The 22,123-nt window shown below is 53.1% G+C and overlaps 1 protein-coding gene across 1 annotated transcript; it reads left to right on the forward strand.

Annotated features, from left to right (window-relative positions):
• The first annotated feature begins 4,943 nt into the window (after window positions 1-4,943).
• PRR13 (proline rich 13) lies at window positions 4,944-14,153 on the forward strand. The gene is made up of 4 exons (XM_037883995.2): window positions 4,944-5,140; window positions 8,352-8,397; window positions 10,859-11,262; window positions 12,727-14,153. Exons 2-4 carry the CDS (start codon window positions 8,379-8,381, stop codon window positions 12,766-12,768), a joined length of 465 nt encoding a protein of 154 aa, XP_037739923.1. The 5' UTR covers window positions 4,944-5,140; window positions 8,352-8,378; the 3' UTR covers window positions 12,769-14,153.
• Window positions 14,154-22,123: the final 7,970 nt, after the last annotated feature.

The following is a 22,123-nucleotide window of genomic DNA, read 5'->3' on the forward strand; positions in this document are numbered from 1 at the left end:
CACCTGTCACACGTGGCTCATTCCCCCCACCCCACAGGGGGAGAACTGGGCGGGCAGCGGAGGGTTTTGTTTTGGTAGGGTCTTGGTTTAAATGTACACTGGGTTTATAGTCAATGGGCCCCCGGGTCTGAGCCCACAGGGAACTGAGGATTCTGGGCAAGACAAGCCAATGGTCTGATGGAGGATTCTACGCTGGATGGGCCACTGGTGTTAAACAGGGCAGAGAGGATCCAGCACTCGCTAATCACACCGCCTCATGCTTTTCTCCCAAAGATCTCCAAGCGTTTTACAAAGGAGGTCAGGCTCATTAGCCCCATTTCACATGCAGGGAAACTGAGGCACAGAGTGGTGAAGTGAGTTGCCCAGCAGAGCCAAGACTAGCACTCAGGTCTCCAGAGGCCCAGTCTGGTGCTTTATCTGCTAGACCCCAGTGCCTCCCAGAGCAGGGAATAGACCCCCCCAAGTCCTGGTGCCCAGTATCCTCCTCTAGCCATTGGTCTGTGATCTGGTGCAATAGGGCCTCAGATTCTTGCCCTTAGCAGCAGCCCAGAATAATACCACTTAACAACACGTCCCTTCAGCACAAAGGACTCCAGAGATTTCTCTCTGAAAAGTACGGGGAGGGGGAGACACATAATTCTTATTGCTGGGCAAGACTGGTCCCAGGCCCATTCTAACCTGCACAGGGATTCTTAAACCCTGGGGCTTCCTCATCCCAGGAGGAATCCAGCCGGTGATTTCTCCAGGCCTTGGGATTCTGAACATGCTCCTGACTTGGGAGGACTCTGGGGCAGGACTTTTATCTGTCACTAATATTTGCACATCTCAGGCATCCCCCCCTTTGTCCCAGGTCAGGGGTGTTGTCCCCATTTTCACAGGGAAGTCAACTAAGTCACAGGGTAAGCAAGCCCAAGTGTTAACCAGTCGTGCCAGAGCTACAAACAGAGCCCATTGTGTACTCAGCATTCCCTTCCACGGCAGCTGAATCCAGGCCAGGATTTAGGATGGCCCCATATAGAATCATTGAATATCAGGGTTGGAAGGGACCTCAGGAGGTCCACTGCTCAAAGCAGGACCAATCCCCAATTTTTGCCCCAGATCCCTAAATGGCCCCCTCAAGGATTGAACTCACAACCCTGGGTTTAGCAGGCCAATGCTCAAACCACTGAGCTATCCCTCCCCCCATCTTGGCACCAACCAGAGGGAACCTCAGGGTCAGGCTGTGTCCAGCAGCCCCAATAAAAGAGCCAGTCGAGTCATTATAGCTGTGTCCTGCCTCCCATCCCCACGTGCTTGAGCCCATTCCCCTCCCAGAGCCAGGGCTAGAACCGAGGAGTCCTAGCTCCCAAATTTCTGATGTAACCACTAGATGGACTAGAAAACAACACAATAAAATGTTGCCAGTTTTCCCAAGAGCTTCCCCCAGCCCCAAGTCCCTTTCTCCACATTTAGTTCCAGCAGATCCCCCCACATTGCCTAATGTACTGGGCAGCGCTCTGTAGGGACACTGTCCTTTGAGTGCAGCCAGGATCTCACTGACCTTGGCGCTGCTGTCATGTGAGCTTTGCTTTCATGCAATGTCATCAGAGCTGTGTGTAAACACTTGGCGCTCTAACTTGGCTGGGCTCCAGGACAGGGCGCGTACCCTTCAGACACCCACACCCCGCTCGCCAGCTTGGCCCTGATTAATCTCTCAGGAACAGGCCCTGATCCCACTGCTTAAAGCATGTGTGTTTAGAGGTGGGGGGGCTGTCTCTGAAGGGTGCACCCCAAGGTCTGTCTTACAAAAGCACTTGCTCCCAGATGATAGACTCCCACTTTTTTCAGACCACTTGAAGCGCTGTTTGATCCCCTCTGAAGTCACTCCTGCATCTTAGAGAGCCACCAGGCAGCCTTTGGGCACTTTAGATCTGATGATTGAGTATCTAGCTAGGAAAGGTCATTGCCTTGCTGCCTGATCACTTTTGTTTCCTCTAGCCAGCGCTTATACGGTGCCCATCACCATAATACCTGGGTGCTTTACACTTATTAGCAGATTTTATCCTCACATATCCATGGGGTATGATCCCCATTTACAGGTGGGGAAACTGAGGCACAGAGTAGACTATATGACTTGCCCTAGGTCACCCAGGACAAATGTGGATGAGGAAAGAATCTATCCCAGGTGTCCAGCCTGGTGCCCTACCCACTGGACCATCCTTCCTAGTGCTTTCTCTGCCTCTCAAAAGAGCATTCAGTGCCATGGGTTTCAATGGCGCGAGACTGGACAGCCAGCATGTTTCTTTGCCACCTCATCTGAGGATCTCAAAGCACTTCCCAAGCATTAGTGAATTAAACCTCACAATCCACCTCCTCCCCCACGATGCCCCCACTGTGCGTTGGAGTTGTTATCCCCGTTTCCCAGGTGGGGAAACTGAGGCACAGTTAGCTGAAGACACAGAGCCAGGTGACACAGCAAATCAGAAGTTCTGGATTCTGCTCCCTTGAGTCTGACCTGGGAACCACACTCCTGTATAAAGCCCAGAATCGAACATAGGGGTCTGGCACTCCCCAGGCTCCTGCTCCAAATATGAGACCACGCTCCTCCTAGAGCCAGGAAGAGAACCCAGTAGTCCTGATGCCCAATCCCCATCCCTGACCACTATGCCACACTTCCCTCCTGCAACTGGGGCCAGGCCCAAGGAGTCCGGATTCCCAGCCACCACCTGCTTTAACCCACGAGTCCCCACCCCCCTCCCAGAGCTGGGGAGAGAACCCAGGAGTCCAGAGTCCTCCCCTTTAACCCACGGGACCCCACCCCCCTCCTGGAGCTGGGGAGAGAACCCAGGAGTCCGAATTCCCAACCCCCACCCCGCTTTAACCCACGAGACCCCACCGCCCTCCCAGAGCTGGGGAGAGAACCCAGGAGTCCAGAGTCCCCTGCTTTAACCCACAAGACCCCACCCTCCTCCCGGAGCTGGAGAGAGAACCCAGGAGTCCGGAGTCGCAGCCTCCCCCCCTTGCTTTAACCCAGGAGACCCCACCGCCCTCCCGGAGCTGGAGAGAGAACCCAGGAGTCCGGAGTCACAGCCCCACCCCGGCTTTAACCCACGAGACCCCACCGCCCTCCCGGAGCTGGAGAGAGAACCCAGGAGTCCGGAGTCCCAGCCCCGCCCCCGCTTTAACCCACGAGACCCCACCCCCCCTCCCGGAGCTGGAGAGAGAACCCAGGAGTCCGGAGTCCCAGCCCCGCCCCCGCTTTAACCCACGAGACCCCACCCCCCTCCCGGAGCTGGGGGGAGAACCCAGGAGTCCGGAGTCCCAGCCCCCCCGCTTTAACCCACGAGACCCCACCCCCCTCCCGGAGCTGGGGAGAGAACCCAGGAGTCCGAATTCCCAGCCCCCCCACCCCGCTTTAACCCACAAGACCCCACCCCCCTCCCGGAGCTGGGGAGAGAACCCAGGAGTCCGAATTCCCAGCCCCGCCCCCGCTTTAACCCACGAGACCCCACCCCCCCTCCCGGAGCTGGAGAGAGAACCCAGGAGTCCGGAGTCCCAGCCCCGCCCCCGCTTTAACCCACGAGACCCCACCCCGCTCCCGGAGCTGGGGAGAGAACCCAGGAGTCCGAATTCCCAGCCCCCCCACCCCGCTTTAACCCACAAGACCCCACCCCCCTCCAGGAGCTGGGGAGAGAACCCAGGAGTCCGAATTCCCAGCCCCCCCACCACGCTTTAACCCACAAGACCCCACCCCCCTCCCGGAGCTGGGGAGAGAACCCAGGAGTCCGGAGTCCCAGCCCCCCCCCGCTTTAACCCACGAGACCCCACCCCCCTCCCGGAGCTGGGGAGAGAACCCAGGAGTCCGAATTCCCAGCCCCGCCCCCGCTTTAACCCACGAGACCCCACCCCCCCTCCCGGAGCTGGAGAGAGAACCCAGGAGTCCGGAGTCCCAGCCCCGCCCCCGCTTTAACCCACGAGACCCCACCCCCCTCCCAGAGCTGGGGAGAGAACCCAGGAGTCCGAATTCCCAGCCCCCCCACCCCGCTTTAACCCACAAGACCCCACCCCCCTCCCGGAGCTGGGGGGAGAACCCAGGAGTCCGGAGTCCCAGCCCCGCCCCCGCTTTAACCCACGAGACCCCACCCCCCTCCCGGAGCTGGGGAGAGAACCCAGGAGTCCGAATTCCCAGCCCCGCCCCCGCTTTAACCCACAAGACCGCACTCCCCTCCCAGAGCGGGGGAGAGAACCCAGGAGTCCAGAGTCCCCTGCTTTAACTCACAAGACCCCACCCTCCTCCCGGAGCTGGAGAGAGAACCAGGAGTCCGGAGTCGCAGCCTCCCCCCCCTGCTTTAACCCAGGAGACCCCACCGCCCTCCCGGAGCTGGAGAGAGAACCCAGGAGTCCGGAGTCGCAGCCTCCCCCCCCCTGCTTTAACCCAGGAGACCCCACCTCCCTCCCGGAGCTGGAGAGAGAACCCAGGAGTCCGGAGTCACAGCCCCCGCTTTAACCCACGAGACCCCATCCCCCTCCCGGAGCTGGGGAGAGAACCCAGGAGTCCGAATGCCCAGCCCCCCCACCCCGCTTTAACCCACAAGACCCCACCCCCCTCCCGGAGCTGGGGAGAGAACCCAGGAGTCCGAATGCCCAGCCCCCCCACCCCGCTTTAACCCACAAGACCGCACCCCCCTCCCGGAGCTGGGGAGAGAACCCAGGAGTCCGGAGTCCCAGCCCCCCCCCCGCTTTAACCCACGAGACCCCACCCCCCTCCCGGAGCTGGGGAGAGAACCCAGGAGTCCGGAGTCCCAGCCCCCCCCCGCTTTAACCCACGAGACCCCACCCCCCTCCCGGAGCTGGGGAGAGAACCCAGGAGTCCGGAGTCCCGCCCCCACGTGTAGCGAGTCCCTGCTCCCGGCGGGGCCAGGTACGAACCTGCCCCTCCCCCCACGCCCGGGGCGGAGGCGGCCGCGGCCCTTGTAAGCGGGGCCAGCGGCCCCCTCCCGCCAGCGCGGCCCGGGGGTGACGGACAGCGGGGCCAGCCAGTGCGGGCCGCCTCGGGCCGGCGCCAGCCAATGGGGGCCGGGCGGGCCGGGGACACCAGCGCTTCCAGGAAGCCGGCGGGGCACAGCTGGGGAGCTCGGGAGCGGAGCTGCCTGGTGCCAAGGTGATGGCGGGCGAGCGGGGGGGCTTTGTCTGTCTGTCCCTCCCTTCCTCTCTCTCTCTCTCTCTCTCTCTCCCCTGCCCCCCCGTTCCTCTCCCCCATCCCTCTGTCTGTGCATCCCCCTTGCACACCCCTCTGTCTGTCTGTCCGTCCCTCCCTCTCCCCCCCTGCACACCCCTCTGTCCCCCTGTCTGTTTGTCCCCCCCTGCACACCCCTCTGTCCCCCCGTCCCTCTGTCTGTCCCTCCCTCTCCCCCGTGTATCCCCCTGCATATCCTTCTGTCTGTCCCTCCCTCTCCCCCCCGCACACCCCTCTGTCCCCCTGTCTTTGTCCCCCCCTGCACACCCCTCTGTCCCCCCGTCCCTCTGTCTGTCCCTCCCTCTCCCCCGTGTATCCCCCTGCACACCCCGCTGTCTGTCCACCCCTGTCCGTTCCCCCATCCCTCCCTCCCCATGTATACCCCTGCCCTCCCATCCCTGTCTGTCCTTCCCTCCCCTCGCGTGTCCCCCCCACAGCTGTCAGTCTGTCCGTCCCTCTCCCCCGTCCCTCTCCCTGTCTGTGTATCCCCCCACACACCCCTCTGTCCCCCCGTCCCTCTTCCCTGTGTGTCCCCTGTCTGTCCCCTGTGCACACCCCTCTGTCTGTCTGTCCCTCCCTCCCCTCGCATGTCCCCCCCCTGCACAACTGTCTGTCCATCTATCCCTCCCCCTACACACCTGTTCCTCTGTCTGTGCATCCCCCCTGCACACTCCTGTCTGTGCACATCCCTCTGTCCATCCGTGCCTCCCTATGTATCCCACCCCGCACGTCCCTGTCAGTTTGTCCGTCCCTCCCAGCCGTGTATCCCCCCGCACGCCCCTCTGCCTGTCCATCCCTGTCCCATGTGTGCCCCTCCTTGTGTCCTCCCCCACACAGCTGTCAGTCTCTCCGTCCCTCTGTGCATCCCCCCGCACACCCCTCTGTCTGTCCTTCCCCCATGCATGCCCCTCTGTATATCCCCCTGCACACCCCTCTGTCTATCCGTCCCTCTGTTTGTGTATCCTCCCCACACACAGCTGTCAGTCCATCCCCCTCTGCGTCCACCCTGCACACCCTTCTGTCTGTCTGTCCACCTCTGGTGCATGATCTGCTGCGCAACCCCCATGCATACCCCTCTGTCTGCCCCCCATCCCATGCACACCCCTCTTCTGTCCCTGTAATTTGCATACCCCAAATCTTATTCTCATCCGTTGTTGGTAGCTAGACTACTTCTGCTCTGGCTACAGACCTCTTGGGGGCTGCTTTCCCACTACCCCCTGAATTTTCGGAGGGGTGGGTGTGAGGCTTGGCTTGGGGTATCGTAACTCTGTGGGTCCTCAATGAGTTGCAGTCTGCGTGGGTGACTGACCCTCTGCCTCCCCCATCAGCTCTTTGGCTGAACTGCCAACCTTCATGAGAGAGAGCTGGTCCCCTCTGGGCGGCAACACAGCTGTGTCCAGTGCTTAATTTGTGCCAGGGCTGAGCCCTGGCATCTCTGGGCTTGGCAGTTTGTAGCCCTGGCACCTCTGAGTTTGCTGCATCAGTTATGAATGTAAAAAAATGGCTTGACGGTTTGTAGCCCAGCACCTCTGTCAGCACAAATTAAGCACTGGCTGGCTGTCCTGTGCTGCAGGGCGTGGGGTGGGGTGTCCCTGCTCCTGAACTTTGCTCCACCCTTGAGATCTCATCAGTTTTTAATCTAGCTGAGTCACTTTGTGCTGCCTGGCCTTGGACCCAGCTCTGCCTGGGAGGGTGGACTGGGACGGGCTGGGTCGGTTTCACTTTGCTCTGAATCGATTTGACTAGCCTGAGTTGTTGTTCTTTCTGTACAGATCTGTATGTGTGTTTGTGTGTTGCGGGGGCGGGAGGGACGGTGTTGGAATGGGAGCTGGGGCTGCATTAAGCTCATTTCTTGTAGCAAAGCATTGTCCCCTGAATGTGTCTTCTACACCAAACCCCCGTCCCCCCTCCACACGCACGCACACACACACACAATGCACCAGGTGCAGATACAGAGCTGAGGGCTGACGTATAATTGCCCCTCTCATGTGGGAGGGCTAAGGGTGGCTGGAGTGTCTGCTTTCCCATGCTCCTCCAAGGAATGGCGGTGGTGCCAAAGGAAGTCTGGAGTTAGTTTGACACTGAGGAGTGGGGGGTCTCCGGGTCTGCATAGGGGACCCCTTCCCCCATCTCAATCCAGCTGTAAATTCTTGTTTCACGGTGACTGTTGCCGAGCAGTGTCTGGGGAGAGAGGAAAAGAACGCTAGAGGTTTGGGTTTCAGATACTGCGTGTGGCCGGGTTTCCTTGCCCAGAGCTGGTTTAACACTATTGGAGCTGTGGCCTTGATTGTAAGGTCTTTGGGGCAGGGGGCTGTCTGGGGGTGGACAGCACCTAGCGCAAAGGGGTGGGGAGGGGAGCTGATGGCCTGAAGCAGAGATTAAGTGGAGTTTGCAGAGGGCGGTGGAGGAGCTTGGAGGGCATGTGGGGTGCAGTGTTGGGGGACGGCAGAGGAAGCCGGGGAGGTGATGGGGCTGGAGCAGTGGATGCAGGAAGATGTGGGGGTGCCTGTCAAGCAGCTCAGGGCGGGGGAGTTCTGAATTAACCCAGTGGCCTCTCCCGTGTAGGCGTCTCAGTGCCATTGTCTGTGGGGGGGTGTGCACTGGTGGGAGAGTTACATTGGCTCCGAGTCCCCAGAACCAGAGTCGGCGGAGCTTGGGCTGCATGCGTTGCTCCAAGCCACACCTGCTTGGCTAGATAGTTACGGCAGCTGCTTCCTCCTGTGATCCTCTTTGTTCCTCTGCTCATTTGCTTGGGTACACACGCTGCAGGACCAGCAGGAGAGGAGACCGGGAGGGTGGGGGCTGGGGACTTCTCCTCCCAGAAGGGATGGAAAATCAGTCACCAGCCTGAGCTGCCTCTTGATGAGGACATGGGGCCTGGTGGCTAGAGCATTGGGCTGGCAGCCAAGAGACCTGGGTTTTGCTCCTGGCTCTGCGAAGGTGGCTTAGGTCAAAGCACTGCCCTTCTCCGGTCTCCTCTTCCATCCTTTGTCTAGTTAGACTGCAGGCTCTCTAGGGCAGGCCCTGATCTCTGTTAGGGATGCAAACAGCAAGCTGTCCCCTTCTGGTGTTCTCTTCTCCATGCTTCCCCTGTGAAACTTACTCGCTTTGCCTAACAGTGTGTCTTTCCCTCCAGGTGTCAGGACACTTCTCCTCTCTAACCATGTGGAATCCCAACGCAGGTGAGGGACAACAGGAGTGGTGGCAAGTCTGGCAGGTTTCTCAGCTGCTCCTCTGGCTTTCCCTCTGGTGCTCCCCTGTTCTTTGCCTCAGCAGGGGAAAGAAGGGATACGGGGCTCCCTTTTGCCTCTAAAGCGGCAGGTTCAAATCTAGTCCAGCTTGGGTGGTCCACGTGAAATGAACTGGAGGTTTTGGTGGCAGGTTCTGTGGGACGCAGACGCAGCATGTGCCCCATGCTAACTCTGCATCGGTCTTCCACTGCAGAGCACGAGAGGGAGATTCCCATGCCTGAGCTAGTCTTTTTTGGTGACAGAGCTGAGAAACTGTCCCATATAGTGGTGTCAACAGAGGAAGTTATGGAATTAAACAGTAATAAATCAACAGGACCAGCTGGGATTCACCCAAGAGTTCCGAAGGAACTCAGATATGAAATTGCAGAACTACTAGTTGTACTATGTAACTTATTGCTTAAATCAGCCTCTGTACAAAGTGACTAGAGGGTAACTAATGTAACTATTTTTTTAAAAAGGCTCCAGAGGCAATCCTGGTAATTACAGGCTGGTGAGCCTAACTTCATAGTAGGCAGATTGTTTGCAACTATAGAAAAGAACAGAATTGTTAGACACATAGATAATCACGATATGTTGGGGAAGAGTCTATGTGGCTTTTGTCAAGAAAAATCATGCCTCACCAATCTATTAGAATTCTTTGAGGGGATCAACAAATATGTGGCCAAGGGTGATCCAGTGGCTGTAGTGTACTTGGACTTTCAGAAAGCCTTTGACAAGGTCCTCCACCAAAGGCTCTTGAGCAAAGTAGGCAGTCGTGGGATAAAGGGACAGATCCTCTCATAGATCAGTAACTGGTTAAAAGATAGGAAAGAAAGGGGAGGAATAAATGGTCAGTTTTTATTGTGGGGAAAGGTAAATAGCAGGGTCCCCCAAGGATCTGTGCTGGGACCAGTGCTGTTCAACGTATTCATAAATGATCTGGAAAAAGGGGTAAATAGTGAAGTGGCAAATTTGCAGACGATCCAAAATTACTCACAATAGGTAAGTTCAAAACTGACTGCAAAGAGTTATAAAGGGATCTCACGAAACTGGGTGACTGGGCCCATGAAATTCAGTGGTGGTAAATGCAGAGCAATGCACGCTGGAAAACAAAAAACCCCAGTTATACCTGCAAGGTGATGGGGTTTAAAGTAGCAGCTACCACTCAAGAAAGCGATCTGGTAGTCATTGCGGATAGTTCTCTGAAAACATCTGCTCAATGTGCAGCTGCAGCAGCCAAAAAGGCCAGTTGAATATTAGGACCCATTAGGCAAGGGATACATAATGAGACAGAAAATATCATATTGGCATTATGATAAACCCGTGGTACACCCACCCCTGGAATACTGTGTGTAATTCTGGTCACCCCATCTCAAAACTGATACATCAGAAGTGGAAAAAGTACAGAGAAGGGTAACAAAAATGTTTAGGGGGATGGAACAGCTTCCATATGGGAAGAGATTCAAAAAACTAAGATGACTAAGGAGGGATATGATAGAGGGCTATAAAGTCATGACTGGTGTGGAGAAAGTGAATACGGAAGTGTTATTTATCCCGTCCCATAACCCAAGAACCAGGGGTCACCCAATGAGATTACTAGGCAGCAGGTTTAAAACGAACAAAAGAAAGTACTGCTTCACACAACACGCAGTCAGCCTGTGGAATTCGTTGCCGGGGGATGTTGTGAAGGCCAAAAGTATAAGTGGGTTCGAAAAAGAATGAAACGTTCATGGAGGATAGGTCCATGGATGGCTATTAGCCAAGATGGTCAGGGACGCGCCCCATGATCTGTGTGTCCCTAGCCTCTGACTGCCAGAAGCTAGGACTGGATGACGGGGATAGATCACTAGATAAATTGCCCTGTTCTGTTCATTTCCTCTGGAGCACCTGGGATTGGCCGCTGACAACAGGATACTGGGCTAGCGGAACCAGTGGTCTGAGCCACTGTGGTCGTTCTTATGGCCGTACCCTACTAGTGGCGGAAATGTGTACAGAGATTGGAGTCAGCTAAGCCAATGGCGCGGTTCCTTTAGCTCAAGCAGTTGCAGCTGGTGCTCTTAGATTCCCAGGACCTGGTCAATTACCCCTGCTGGCAACCCACTGGGGGGTATCACTGCAGTCCAGAGGGGGCAACTGCACCTGCAGGAACCAGGGGACTCCCTCCCCCTCCCCCCCCCCCCCCGAAGCAGCAAAGCAGGGAGGCAAAGCTAGGGAGCAGCAGCCAAGCCTGTAACACTTGGTTTCGCTCCCCTGCACTGTCACAGGAGGGGACGGGGGCAGGGGGGGCAGTGAGGTGGGGAAGCCCCAGTGATACTGCAGGGTGGGGCTGGGAGCAGGGCAGAGGGGGGGATATTGCTCCACAGGGTGTCTCTCTTCTCTTGCTGGCTGTGACACTGGTTTATTCTCCTTCCAGGACAGCCTGGTGCCTACCCCGGAGCGGCCTTCCCTCCCAACCCCATGTACCCACCTGGTTCCAATCCTGCCTACCCTCCTGCTGGGAACCCTGCCTTCCCCCCGGGCACAGCGCCCCCTGGCTCCTATCCCATCCCTCCAGCAGGGGTTCCAGGGCAGCCTGCATACCCCCCCGGCCACCCCATTCAACCCCCTTTCCCCAGCCAGCAGCCTGGCTACCCTCTGGGTCCCTATCCACCACCTGCTCCTGGCATGCCCGGGGGGATGGGTATTAACCCCCTGATGCCTGGGACTGTCGCCATCGGGACCCAAGTGCTGGACAAGAAGGCGGCGAAGAAGATGAGGAAGAAGATGAAGAAGGCTCACAAGGTGCACAAGCCACACAAGGTGCACAAGCATGGAAAGGTCAGTGGGTGCGAGGTGGGCGGGAGTGCATTCTGGCGTGGTGGTCAGAGGTGTTATCCAAAGTTGGGCCAGCTAGTAAGCTTAGGGAGGACTAATGACCCACCAGTGTTTGGCAGAAAGCAGCACATTTATTATACTGATAGCTAAGCTCAAAAGAGCCTCGCATACTCGCGCTCCCAGGACAGGCACAGCGCTGGAGAGGTCAGGATCCTTCAAGGTAAGTGTTTCACAGTGCAGCCATGGATGGTGCAATGAAGGTCAGTCTTCCCGAGGCACGATGGAATGCAACGCAGCGGACCACTGGCCAGGCGGTCCCTGGGAAGGGCCTTCCCGGGAGGTACAATCTTGTGAGTGCGCTCCTGAGCACTGGCCCCTTCCCCTTTTAAGGACCTGCTCCTCATGGCCTGCGACTAGAGATGACTTGGCCACATCTGGTTGGTGACACTCCACCTCGGGCAGTGTCCATGCATTGGGTGTATGATCGCTGCCTAATCAGAGTCCCAGACACCTTGTCTACCTGGGAGCTCTTCTGATCTTCCAGCTGTTTGAGCAGCCCATTCATCCCACAAGCATTCCAGGAAGGAGGGGTGGGGGAAAGGTATTCAAAGAGGGAGAGGAGACAAAATGGGAGCGGGGGGGGGAGACAGACCTTTTGAGTAACAAGTTATACATAGCATACAGATCACAACAAGAGGTACATGCTGGGTTGGGGGAGGGAAAGGAGAAGGCTTGTGTGTTGGGGTTTTTCTCAGCACCTGTGCATGGGTCTCCCCTGCCCTCCATCTATTCAGCAATTAGTGCTGTCACTGAACCATGCCAGGGAGGGCAGCTGGCTCGCTCAGGGCTTGGGACGGGGACGCTTCCACCTCCTGAATGGTGGCTTGAGTGCAGCCAGTGCCACCGGTTCCTCATTACATGAGTCTGGAGTAGGGTGACCAGATAGCAACTGAAAAAACGGGACAGGGGTGGGGGGGTAATAGGCGCCTATATAAGAAAAAGTCCCCCAAAATGGGACTGTCCCTTTAAAAATGGGACATCTGGTCACCCTAGTCTGGAGGGTCTTGGTTTAGTTCCTAGTCTCCATGATTAAGACAACCCCCCACTTTACAGTGTGGGGAGGGGGCAATGCAATTAGGGGAACTCCTCTGGGCAGGGCAGGGGAGCCCCTGTGATACGGATGTGTGGCAGGGGTGGGTGTTGGTGCACGGGGTTGGCAGTAGACCCAAGACCCCCCCTTGCCAACTGCACAAATCCTGTGACATGGGGGGGGTGGGGTGGCAGTGGTTGGTGGGATGTGTAGGGGGTCCCCTGTGGGCGCTGAGCCCTGCTTCCATGGGCAGCAGCTCAGGACTCTGTTAGCAGGGTGCCCTCTTCTTTTCTACTCCCAGCCATCCACCTGCCAACAGCATGTCAACTCCCTGGGCTGAGGTCCAAGCCTCACGATTTCTCTCCCCTTTCCTGCAGCATTCCTCGTCGTCCTCCTCCTCCTCCAGCAGCAGCGACTGACTGAGGCTTCCCTCCACCTTCCAGCCACGCATGCTTCCTGTCGACCAGACCGTGATCTTCCCCTGCTACAACCAAGCCACTGGCTGAGTGGACTGGTGCCAGCCACCTCCCTAACAGCCTGTATAACAGGGCTAGGGACAGAGGCTAAAATCCCCAGGAAAGACAGTGGCACAGACCAGGGAGCCCCAGTGAGCCATACGCTAATCTGGATGTCACTGATCCGGTGATGGAGGGCACTGGTGTAATCAGAGGTGTAACCTTATCATTAAAAGCAGGTACATTGGGGGCCAGGTGTTAAAATGCAGGAGCCCTGGAGCAATATTGCAGGTGGGACTCTGAGCTTTCTTACCTTTCATGACAAGTCCCTTCTGGACTTAAAAATTGGAGTCTCCCGACTCACAGCCTATGCCCTGTTCATGATGCAATGGCAGAATAAGCCCTTGCAAATCAAGGCATCTGCACCAGCCGCTCCCTTCAATCCTTGATCTCCTGGCTTGTTCTGGCCTGCAGAAATCTGGGGATGTTGCTGACTGGCTGGGAGACAGGTTTGTTTTCAAAGGCATAAGGAAGTTGGGGTAGATTTCTCCAAAGTCATTTAGATGCCCCAGTTGTCCATTTTCTGGTGGGATGTTCCTTTTGGGGCTGAGGGAGGAGATAGTCTATATAGAAACTAATCACAAAAAGTCTACATAGTCTATTTAAAAACCAATCACAGAAGTGCTTGAAATAATAGCTCTGAATTAAAATTCTGAATGTCTCATGTCGTAAATGAATGTACACGATCAGGGATAACTTTATAAGAGTTTTAAACTTGATTTTAGTGTGAGTTTTCTTCCCTTCCCCCTCCTCCTTGACAAGGGTCTTGGAAGGAAAGGGTTGGAAGTGGGAGCCAGTATTCCAAGAGCTCCCCTTGGTGGGAGGTGTAGGGGCTACCCAAATATAGCCTGGCTGACACTTTATAAAACAGAACAGCATGCAGCCATATCTCCTCGCTAACCCGAACATATAGCCTTAGAAGACTACAAGTCCCAGCATGCTCTGCTCCCCACTGATCCCAATTGCTGGGCTGGAGCATGGGCTGCTGGGATCTGTAGTATCTGCAGGCTGCCTCTTCATGCTGAAGAAGGTGACTCAGCGCTGCAAGGTGGAGCTGGGTGACCATGGCTCAGGGCTATCTTTGGGATGGTTTTGGAGCCCGAGCTCTGCACATGGGCACAGAGGGGACCAAGACGGATCTGGACTAGCCATGATGGCTTGTTGCATGGTGCTCCCGTGCATACTTTATTTTAATCCCTCTGGCTGTGGAAGTTGCCTCTCCTCTACCTGCTCTGTACTTGTATCCACTCATCGCTTCTCCAATAAAGTTTTTTGGTTTTAATACTGAACTGCAGTCAGCGTATCAAAGGTGCTGGTGGCTTCCCAGAATCTGCTGCACCCTTCCCCACAGGGGGGCACCTGCTTTTAATTGCAGATTTAACCAGCTGGGCAGCGGGTGTTCCCAGGTTCCCCATCCGCAAAGGACAGTTGCAGCCCTACCTAAGGAGCCTTGACTCTTTAGTTCAACCTGTAGCTGCTTGTGCTTTCAGCTCTGGAGAGCCCCAGTTCAATCCCCACCGTTAGCCAACATGGCAACCGTCACCCAAGCATCAGATTAAACTTCCTGCCACCTCCCACCATGTCTCTGGTTGCTTCCCGAGTCTTGGTCAATGTGCCAGGCTGAAGCTATTATTCTGGGCTGAGCTGTAAGCGAGTGAGACCCCAGCCTGCCCTCAGGGCTTGCGCCCCCTTCTATGGGCTTATGCTATGTTCCCATGGGCTGCAGCTTCTGGTTTGGGATCTGCCCCCTCCTCCCAGTGTTGTGTTTGGTGTGGGTGTTGTTTTTTGTTTGTTTTTTCTTAAAGCCCTAGCTCCAGAAGTCATGATTAGGTGAGAATTTCAACTTCCATTTTTAAAAAAGTTTCTAGCCTTCAGGGGCGCAGAGAAAACTAAAAGCTTTAAAAATGACTTCTTGTTGCTACTTTTCTTTGTGTTGTGGTGAGCCAGGGTCCTGGACCAGGACCCCACTGTGCTAGGTGCAGAACAAAAAGATGGTCCCTGTCCTAGTGACTTAGACTAATGGTTCTCAACCCAGGGGTACACGTACCTCTGGGGGTACGCAGAGGTCTTCCAGGGGGTACAGCAACTCCTCTAGATAGTTGCCTAGTTTTACAACAGGCTACATCAAAAACACTAGCAAAGTCAGTACAAATTAATATTTCCTACGGACAATAACTTTTCCACTGCTCTACATACTATACACTGAAAGGTAAGTACAATGTTTATATTCCAATTGATTGATTTTATTTTATAATTATATGGTAAAAATGAGAAAGGAAGCCGTTTTTCAGTACTAGTGTGACTGGGACACTTTTTGTATTTTTATGCCTAATTTTTGTAAGCAAGTCCTTTTTTAAGTGAGGTGAACGTTGGGGGTACGCAAGACCAATCCAACTCCTGAAAGGGGTACAGTAGTCTCGAAAGGTTGAGAGCCATGGGCTGAGATTTAGAAATTAGATGGCAAATAACACCCCCCCCCCCCCAATCTTTTGGAAATCTCATGGGTTAAGCAAATCTCTTGACTTTTTACAGTGATTGCAGGAGGCCTTGAAGTACAGCATGGCCAGTGAATGGTCCTCATCGATCCCATGTGTTGCTGAATATTAACAGAGCCCTGGGCAAATACAAATTTATATCCACGGATAGAAATCAGTATCCACTGAACCACAGGGCCCTCCCGGGAACCGCAGCAGCCAAAGGAGTGAACCGTGGGGGCTGCCACTCCTGTCCCTGCCATGCAGCTGTCTCCATGACTGTTGCTCCTGTCTGGGGTCTGTACAGCCACGTCAGAGGACAGGGCTGAGCTGCCGGCGTGGGGCGCTGGTTCCTGGGAGCTGCACCCCCATGGCTCGCTCCTTTTGCCGCTGCGGTTCCCGGGAGGGCCCTGCGGTTCAGCGGATACCAATTTCTATCTATGGATATAAATTTGTATCCGCGCAGGCCTCTAAGTATTAAATCCTGCTCCAGATAAAAAACAAACAACAAAACTGGTCTCTGGCTGCCTCTGTCTGTGCTCTGGTCTATGCTTAAAATTTAGATCAACCTAGCTGTGTCGCTCCAGGCCATGGGGAAACTCACACCCCAAGCACCCTAGTTAAGCCGACCTAACCCCCAGGCTAGATGCAGCTAGGTTGACAGAAGAATTCTTTGCTGCTAGGCAATCCACTTCCCCGAGAAAACCCTTTCGGTGGATGTAAGAAGCGTCTACACTACAGCACTTCACGGTGCCCCTGCGGCATCCCTGGTTTAGACGTGTTCTCGATCTCGCTGCCTGTGTCCGTCTCCTCGCCTCTCCGGCTCAGCACGGGGCTGGATCCCAGCAGACCTGGGTTTTATCCTGGCACATCACGCAGTCGCTTAAGCTGTGCCGCCAAGTGAGACTGAAGGTGTTTCGCATGCTCCAGTGGGAAAGATGCCCGCGTGCCGGGCTGGCTCACAACCTTTTGGCACCTGAGGCGGAGAGCTCCGACGACGCCCCCATGCCCCCTCGCTTGGGCCAAAACTTTGAAACTCTGGGGCCTAGTGTCTGGCACCTGAGGCGGCCGCCTCAGTTCGCCTCAGGGTGAGGCCAGCCCTGCCCGCGCACGTGGCGGATCGGCCCCCCTGAGGCCACGTCTGCACTTCACTGCTGTAGCGCCATAGTGTAGCTGCTTCCTGTGTGGATGGAAGGGGGTTTCCCATTGACGGAGGTTACTCACCTCCCTGTGCGGCGGTAGCTAGGTCAATAAAAGCATTCCTCTTTCGACCTACCCCTGTCTACAGCAGGGCTTAGGTCAACTTAACTACAAGGTTCAGATCTAACTTCTCAGTGTAGACCAGGCCTGAGGACCAGGTGACGCAGGATTTGTTTAAGGTCACAGACACTGTCATGGTGCTGCTGATACTAATAATAAAGATTTTTGTGACGGCTGGGCTCTTCTCTGAGCGGCTGAGTAAGCTGGCTTCTCCTGTGAAACCTGGGCAGCTAGCCACAGCGGGCTTGGCCAGATGGGAGAAACCTAGACTGGGAGACAAACCTCAAGTGCTGTGAGGTCGGGCCTGCTTCTGATCTCAGCCCCCACTGGTGTAAATGAGGAGTGACTGCACTGAAGTCAAGGGAGTGATTGTGGTGTCAAACCTGAATCCCAAGCCAAAGAAGCCAGGTGTGAACAGCCCCCTGTACTTTTACTGGGCTGCTAACACTGATGAACGATTGTGCCAGTTTCACCCTCAACAGTTGCTCTTTGCCTGCTAATTTATTTTAGCAGGTACATCTAGCTGTTCTGGGAGTTGGGGTGGTGCCAGCCCTTCCGCCCAGCTGCAGAAGCAAGGGCCAGGCTTTCTCACAGCCTGGAAAAATTTAGTGCTGACTAATAGAACATGATGGCAGAGGGCTGCTTGCAGGAACCCTAACCATGGAGGGGAGATGGTTGGGGAGAAGAGAGATGGTCGTGTGGCTGCAACACTGGCCTGCAACAGAGGAGATCTGGCTTCAATTCCCAGTTCTTTCTTGTGTGACTTTGTGCAAATTTCTGGATGTCTCAGCTTCCCTATCTATAAACTAGAGATGATAATGCTTCCTATTCCCTTCTGGGTTGCCCTTGTCTATTTAGATTGGAAGCCTTTTGAGGCAGGGACTGTGTGTCACCTCACGTGGACATTCTCTCATATTCTGGAGTGGTGTCAACCACGGGGAAGTTATATCAGCCTCATTATTAGTATGCTGTAGCTACGCTGGTCAATTGCCCCATGGTGTCAAGCCCCGAGTCTGGACAGCACTTAGCAGGATGGGGCTCTGATTGCTGCTGCAGCTTCTAGGAGTTAATGCAATACAAAACAACTAACAGCTCGAAGGACAGCCCAAGGCCGGGCCTGTAAAAACTAGAGCGAGCTGTAACGGGGAAAGGGGGTGGGGGAGTTGGATGCTTTGTATAAATCCAGCTGCTCTGGGAAACCATGATGTACCCACAGTAGGGAATGGGTGAGCTGATGTCATGTTAAAGAGGAACTCCCTTGTCCCTTTGGCCTGAGCCGTTAGCTACTAGTTGGGGGCCTGACTGGGTCCTTTCCATTTGGAGGTCTGAGTCAGATCCATTCTTCGATGCAGTCCTGCTTGTTTACAAAGAATGCACACGGCGTTCTTTTCCCCTGGACTCCATAGAAACAAACAGCAGCAGGCAGGTTCCTTGCTCACAGTTCCTTCCAAGCCTGCTGCTCCAGCTGGGCCTGTGCCCCAAGGAGCTCGGGATTTAGGCATTGCTTTGTGCAGCATTCCAAGGCCTAAGTGACGTGGGTGGCTAAATCCCATTTTTCAAAGTGACACAGGACCTTTGGCCTTAAAGGTGTTCAGGCAGGGGAATTAGGTACCTAAATACCTCATCTTTCAGTGAGATTTAGTCTCCTCAGACACTTCTGAAGATGGGACTTGGCCATCTAAGTCACGTAAGGCCAGATCTTTAAAGGCATTCAGATGCGTCCTGGGATTTTCAAAAGCACCTAGGCCACCAACACCGTATGGGTGCCTTTGAAAATCCCACTAGGTGCCTAAATACCTTTAAAAATCTGTCCCTTAGGCTTTGCAATTCTGAGTGGCACAGTTTGTTGCCAGGAAACTGCCCCAAACCAGCCTGATTGGTCAAAAAACCTACCCGGACCACCTAAAAATAGTGGAGGGAATTTGCATCTGTGCGTCATGAGGCTGGGTGGGGTTTGAGGCAAAATGTCATCACGTTGGGGGGAGTTTGAACCAAAACACCATTGCATTGGCCACAGGTTATAGTCCAAGCAAAAATACGTGGCCAGAGGCAAGAGGAAAAGAATTGCAGGCTGCAGATGTATGAAAACTGCCACCCATCTTAAAAAGCACACACTCAGAATTGCTCATTTACTGCTAGGTTTCAGAGTAACAGCCGTGTTAGTCTGTATTCGCAAAAAGAAAAGGAGGACTTGTGGCACCTTAGAGACTAACCAATTTATTTGAGCATGAGCTTTCGTGAGCTACAGCTCACTTCATCGGATGCATACTGTGGAAATTGCAGAAGACATTATATATATCATCCGATGAAGTGAGCTGTAGCTCACGAAAGCTCATGCTCAAATAAATTGGTTAGTCTCTAAGGTGCCACAAGTCCTCCTTTTCTTTTTGCATTTACTGCTAGTTGGGGAACTGATGGAATCCCAGCTTAGTCCTGCTCAGACTTTGCCTTGAGGCTGATTGCCTTGGGCAGTAGCTTCAATCATCCAGCTACTTTGCTCCATAAAGGGGCTTAAGTGCTCCTTCTGTTTAGGCAGAAAGAAGAGCGGTTAGAGCACCCATTAGCTTTAATGAGATCTGTGATTGTCTGTGGACCAAAGACCCACTTGATGGCAGCTGTGAACACATTCCAGGGCTTCTTCCTGATGGTCTAATGGTGAGGAGTCAGTGTGAATACCTTCCCACACAGCACTATTTTACACTGATTAGAATGTTACAAACAAATCTTAAACGGAAATAAATAAGTAGAAAAATGAACCACAAGATACACAATAATTAGCATGTTGACAATTATGCTGTAATAATGCATGAAGGAATGGAACTGCCTTTCAGTTCTTTCTTCCCACATTTTCAAAGTTCCCTGCTACACTTTTAATCTTTCTGAGGCTGATCTTTTCTTCTTCTGCATGGCATTCTTCCATTCTCCCAAGAGAATATAATGAAACAGTGTCTACTCTTTAGATTACAAAATACTGTTGATCTGACCTTCTATCCACGTCTCTGTGTCTTCAAAAGTAATGCACGTGCAGGCAAGTGTACACTAGCTAAGAATATTTAGATAAATTAAATTGATTTAATTGAGCAGGGCCTGATGAAATTCATCCTAGGACATTTAAAGAACCAGCTGAAGCAACCTCAGAACCCTTCGCGATTGTCTCTGAGAACCCGTGGAGGACAGGTGATGCCCCAGAGAACTGGAGAAGAATAAACACAGTACCTATCTTTAAAAATGAGAACAAAGGGAACCTGGGGAATTACAGGCCAGTCAGCCTGACTCTGATGCCTGGAAAGATACTAGAACCAATGATTAAAAATCAATTTTAAACACCTAGAGGAGATTATAGTGATATAATAACCAACATGGATTTGGCAAGAAAAAAATCGTGTGAAATCAGCCTAATTTCCTACCTTGACACAGCTACTTGCCTAATGAGTAGTGGGGAAGCTGTAGATATGACATAGCTTGATTTTAGGAAGGCTTTTGACACAGTCTCACATTATAGTCTCATAAACAAACTAGAGAGTGTGGTCTAGATTAAATTACAAGGAGGTAGGTGCAAAACTGGTTGAAAGAGTGCCCTCAAAGAATTGTTATCAATGGTTCACTGTCAAACTGGAGGGACATATCTAAAGGGGTCATCATGTAGGGGTCTGTCCTGGAGGGGTCTGCCCTGGAGGGGTCTGCCCTGGGTTCAGCACTATTCACTATTTTCACTAATGCCTTGGCTAGTGGAGCGGAGAGTAGGCTTACAAAATCTGCAGATGACATCAAGGCAGGAGAGGTTACCAGCAACTTTGGAGGGCACAATTACAATTCAAAATGGCCTTGACGAATTGGAGAACTGGTCTGAAATCAACAAAACGAAATTTGTTTAAGACAAGTGCAAAGTGCAACACTTAGGAAGGAAAAATCAAATGCATAGCTACAAAATGGGGAATGACTGGCTGTACTGCTGAAAAGGATCTAGGGGTTATAGTGGATCACAAATTGAATATGAGTCAACAATATGATGCAGTTGCGAGAAAGGCTAATATTCTGGGGTGTATTAACAGGACTGTCATACCTAAGACATGGGAAGTAATTGTGCCACTCTGCTTAGCACTGGTGAGGCCTCAGCTGGAGAACTGTGTCCAACTGTGGGTGACACATCTTAAAAAAGATGTGGATGGGGAAAGCAACAAAAATGCTCAAAGGTTTAGAAAATGTATGAGGACAGATTAAAAACTGTGGAGATGTTTTGTCTTGAGAAGAGAAGACTGACAGGGGACCTGATAACAGTTTTCACATGCATTAGGGCTGTTATAGGATGGTACTCAATTGTTCTCCATGGCCACTGATGTTAGGACAAGAAGTAATCAGCTTAATCTGGATTGAGGGAGATTTAGGTTAGATACTAAGAAACACTTTCTACCTATAAGGATAATTAAACTCTGGAACAGACTTCCAAGGGAGGTTGTGGAATCCCCAACATTGGAGGCTTTTAAAAGCAGATCTACATTTCTGGATTCTATTAAAACTGGAAGGCAAGGAAGAGTTTAGGTATCTTGTTTTCCACCTAACACCTACATACAGCTTCAAAAACCAAGGAAATTCTCCTTGCAGAAAACCAGTTAAAAACCAGTTTAGCTGGCTTAAAGGCATCACGTGCCCACACACACCCTAAAATCAGAGAATGATCCAGTTAAGAGACAGGTGATTTTAAAGGGCTCATTGACACTAGAAAGTTAGCTGCTTTAACTATATTGGTATAAGAGGCATATAGCTCATGTGTAGCTCATTCCGGTGTGGGAAGCAAAATAAGCTACACCAGTTTAAGGCCCCGTTATACTGGTATAAATGTGGCCCCACTAAGGGTTGTACTGGTATAACTATATCCGTAACAAAATCACACCCTGAACCAACATAGTCATACCGGTACAAAACTTGTGCCTAAACCAGGGCTAAGTTAAAATATACTAACATCCCAATTTAGATCCTATGTGAATGAGGTTTATGTGTCTGTGCAGCGCCTAGCACAATGGGGCCCTGGTCTCAATTGGGATCTGCTGCCCAATGCAAATAATCAGCAATGAGAACAGTTCAGGTAGTTTTTAATAAAGCTTAATTCCCACACATCACATTGGCTGCTGTCACTGACAAACTCTACCCCTCTATAAATGAGTCCCCTCCACTTCTCCCACCAGGAAAAACCGTGTGTTTCAACTAGACTGATTTAGTTAAAGCAGCAAATCCCACATGTAGGCCTGGTCTACACTTAAAAGTTAGACTCACATAGCTACATTGGTTAGGGGTGTGAAAAATCAAGACCCCCTCGCACCATAGTTATGCAGACCTAACTCTCAACATAGATGAAGCTAAACCCTTTCGTCAATGAAGCCACTGTCGTTCAGGGACATGGCATTCCGACGCCTACAGAAAAACGCCTTCCGTCACTTTAGGCTGTATCTACTCTATGAGGTTTTGCAGGCATAGCTATGGTGACTTCACGGCTTTTGGTACCTGCACTACCTATATCACAGCTATCT

The sequence above is a fragment of the Chelonia mydas genome, chromosome 20 (assembly GCF_015237465.2).
Source record: "Chelonia mydas isolate rCheMyd1 chromosome 20, rCheMyd1.pri.v2, whole genome shotgun sequence".
NCBI lineage: Eukaryota > Metazoa > Chordata > Testudines > Cheloniidae > Chelonia > Chelonia mydas.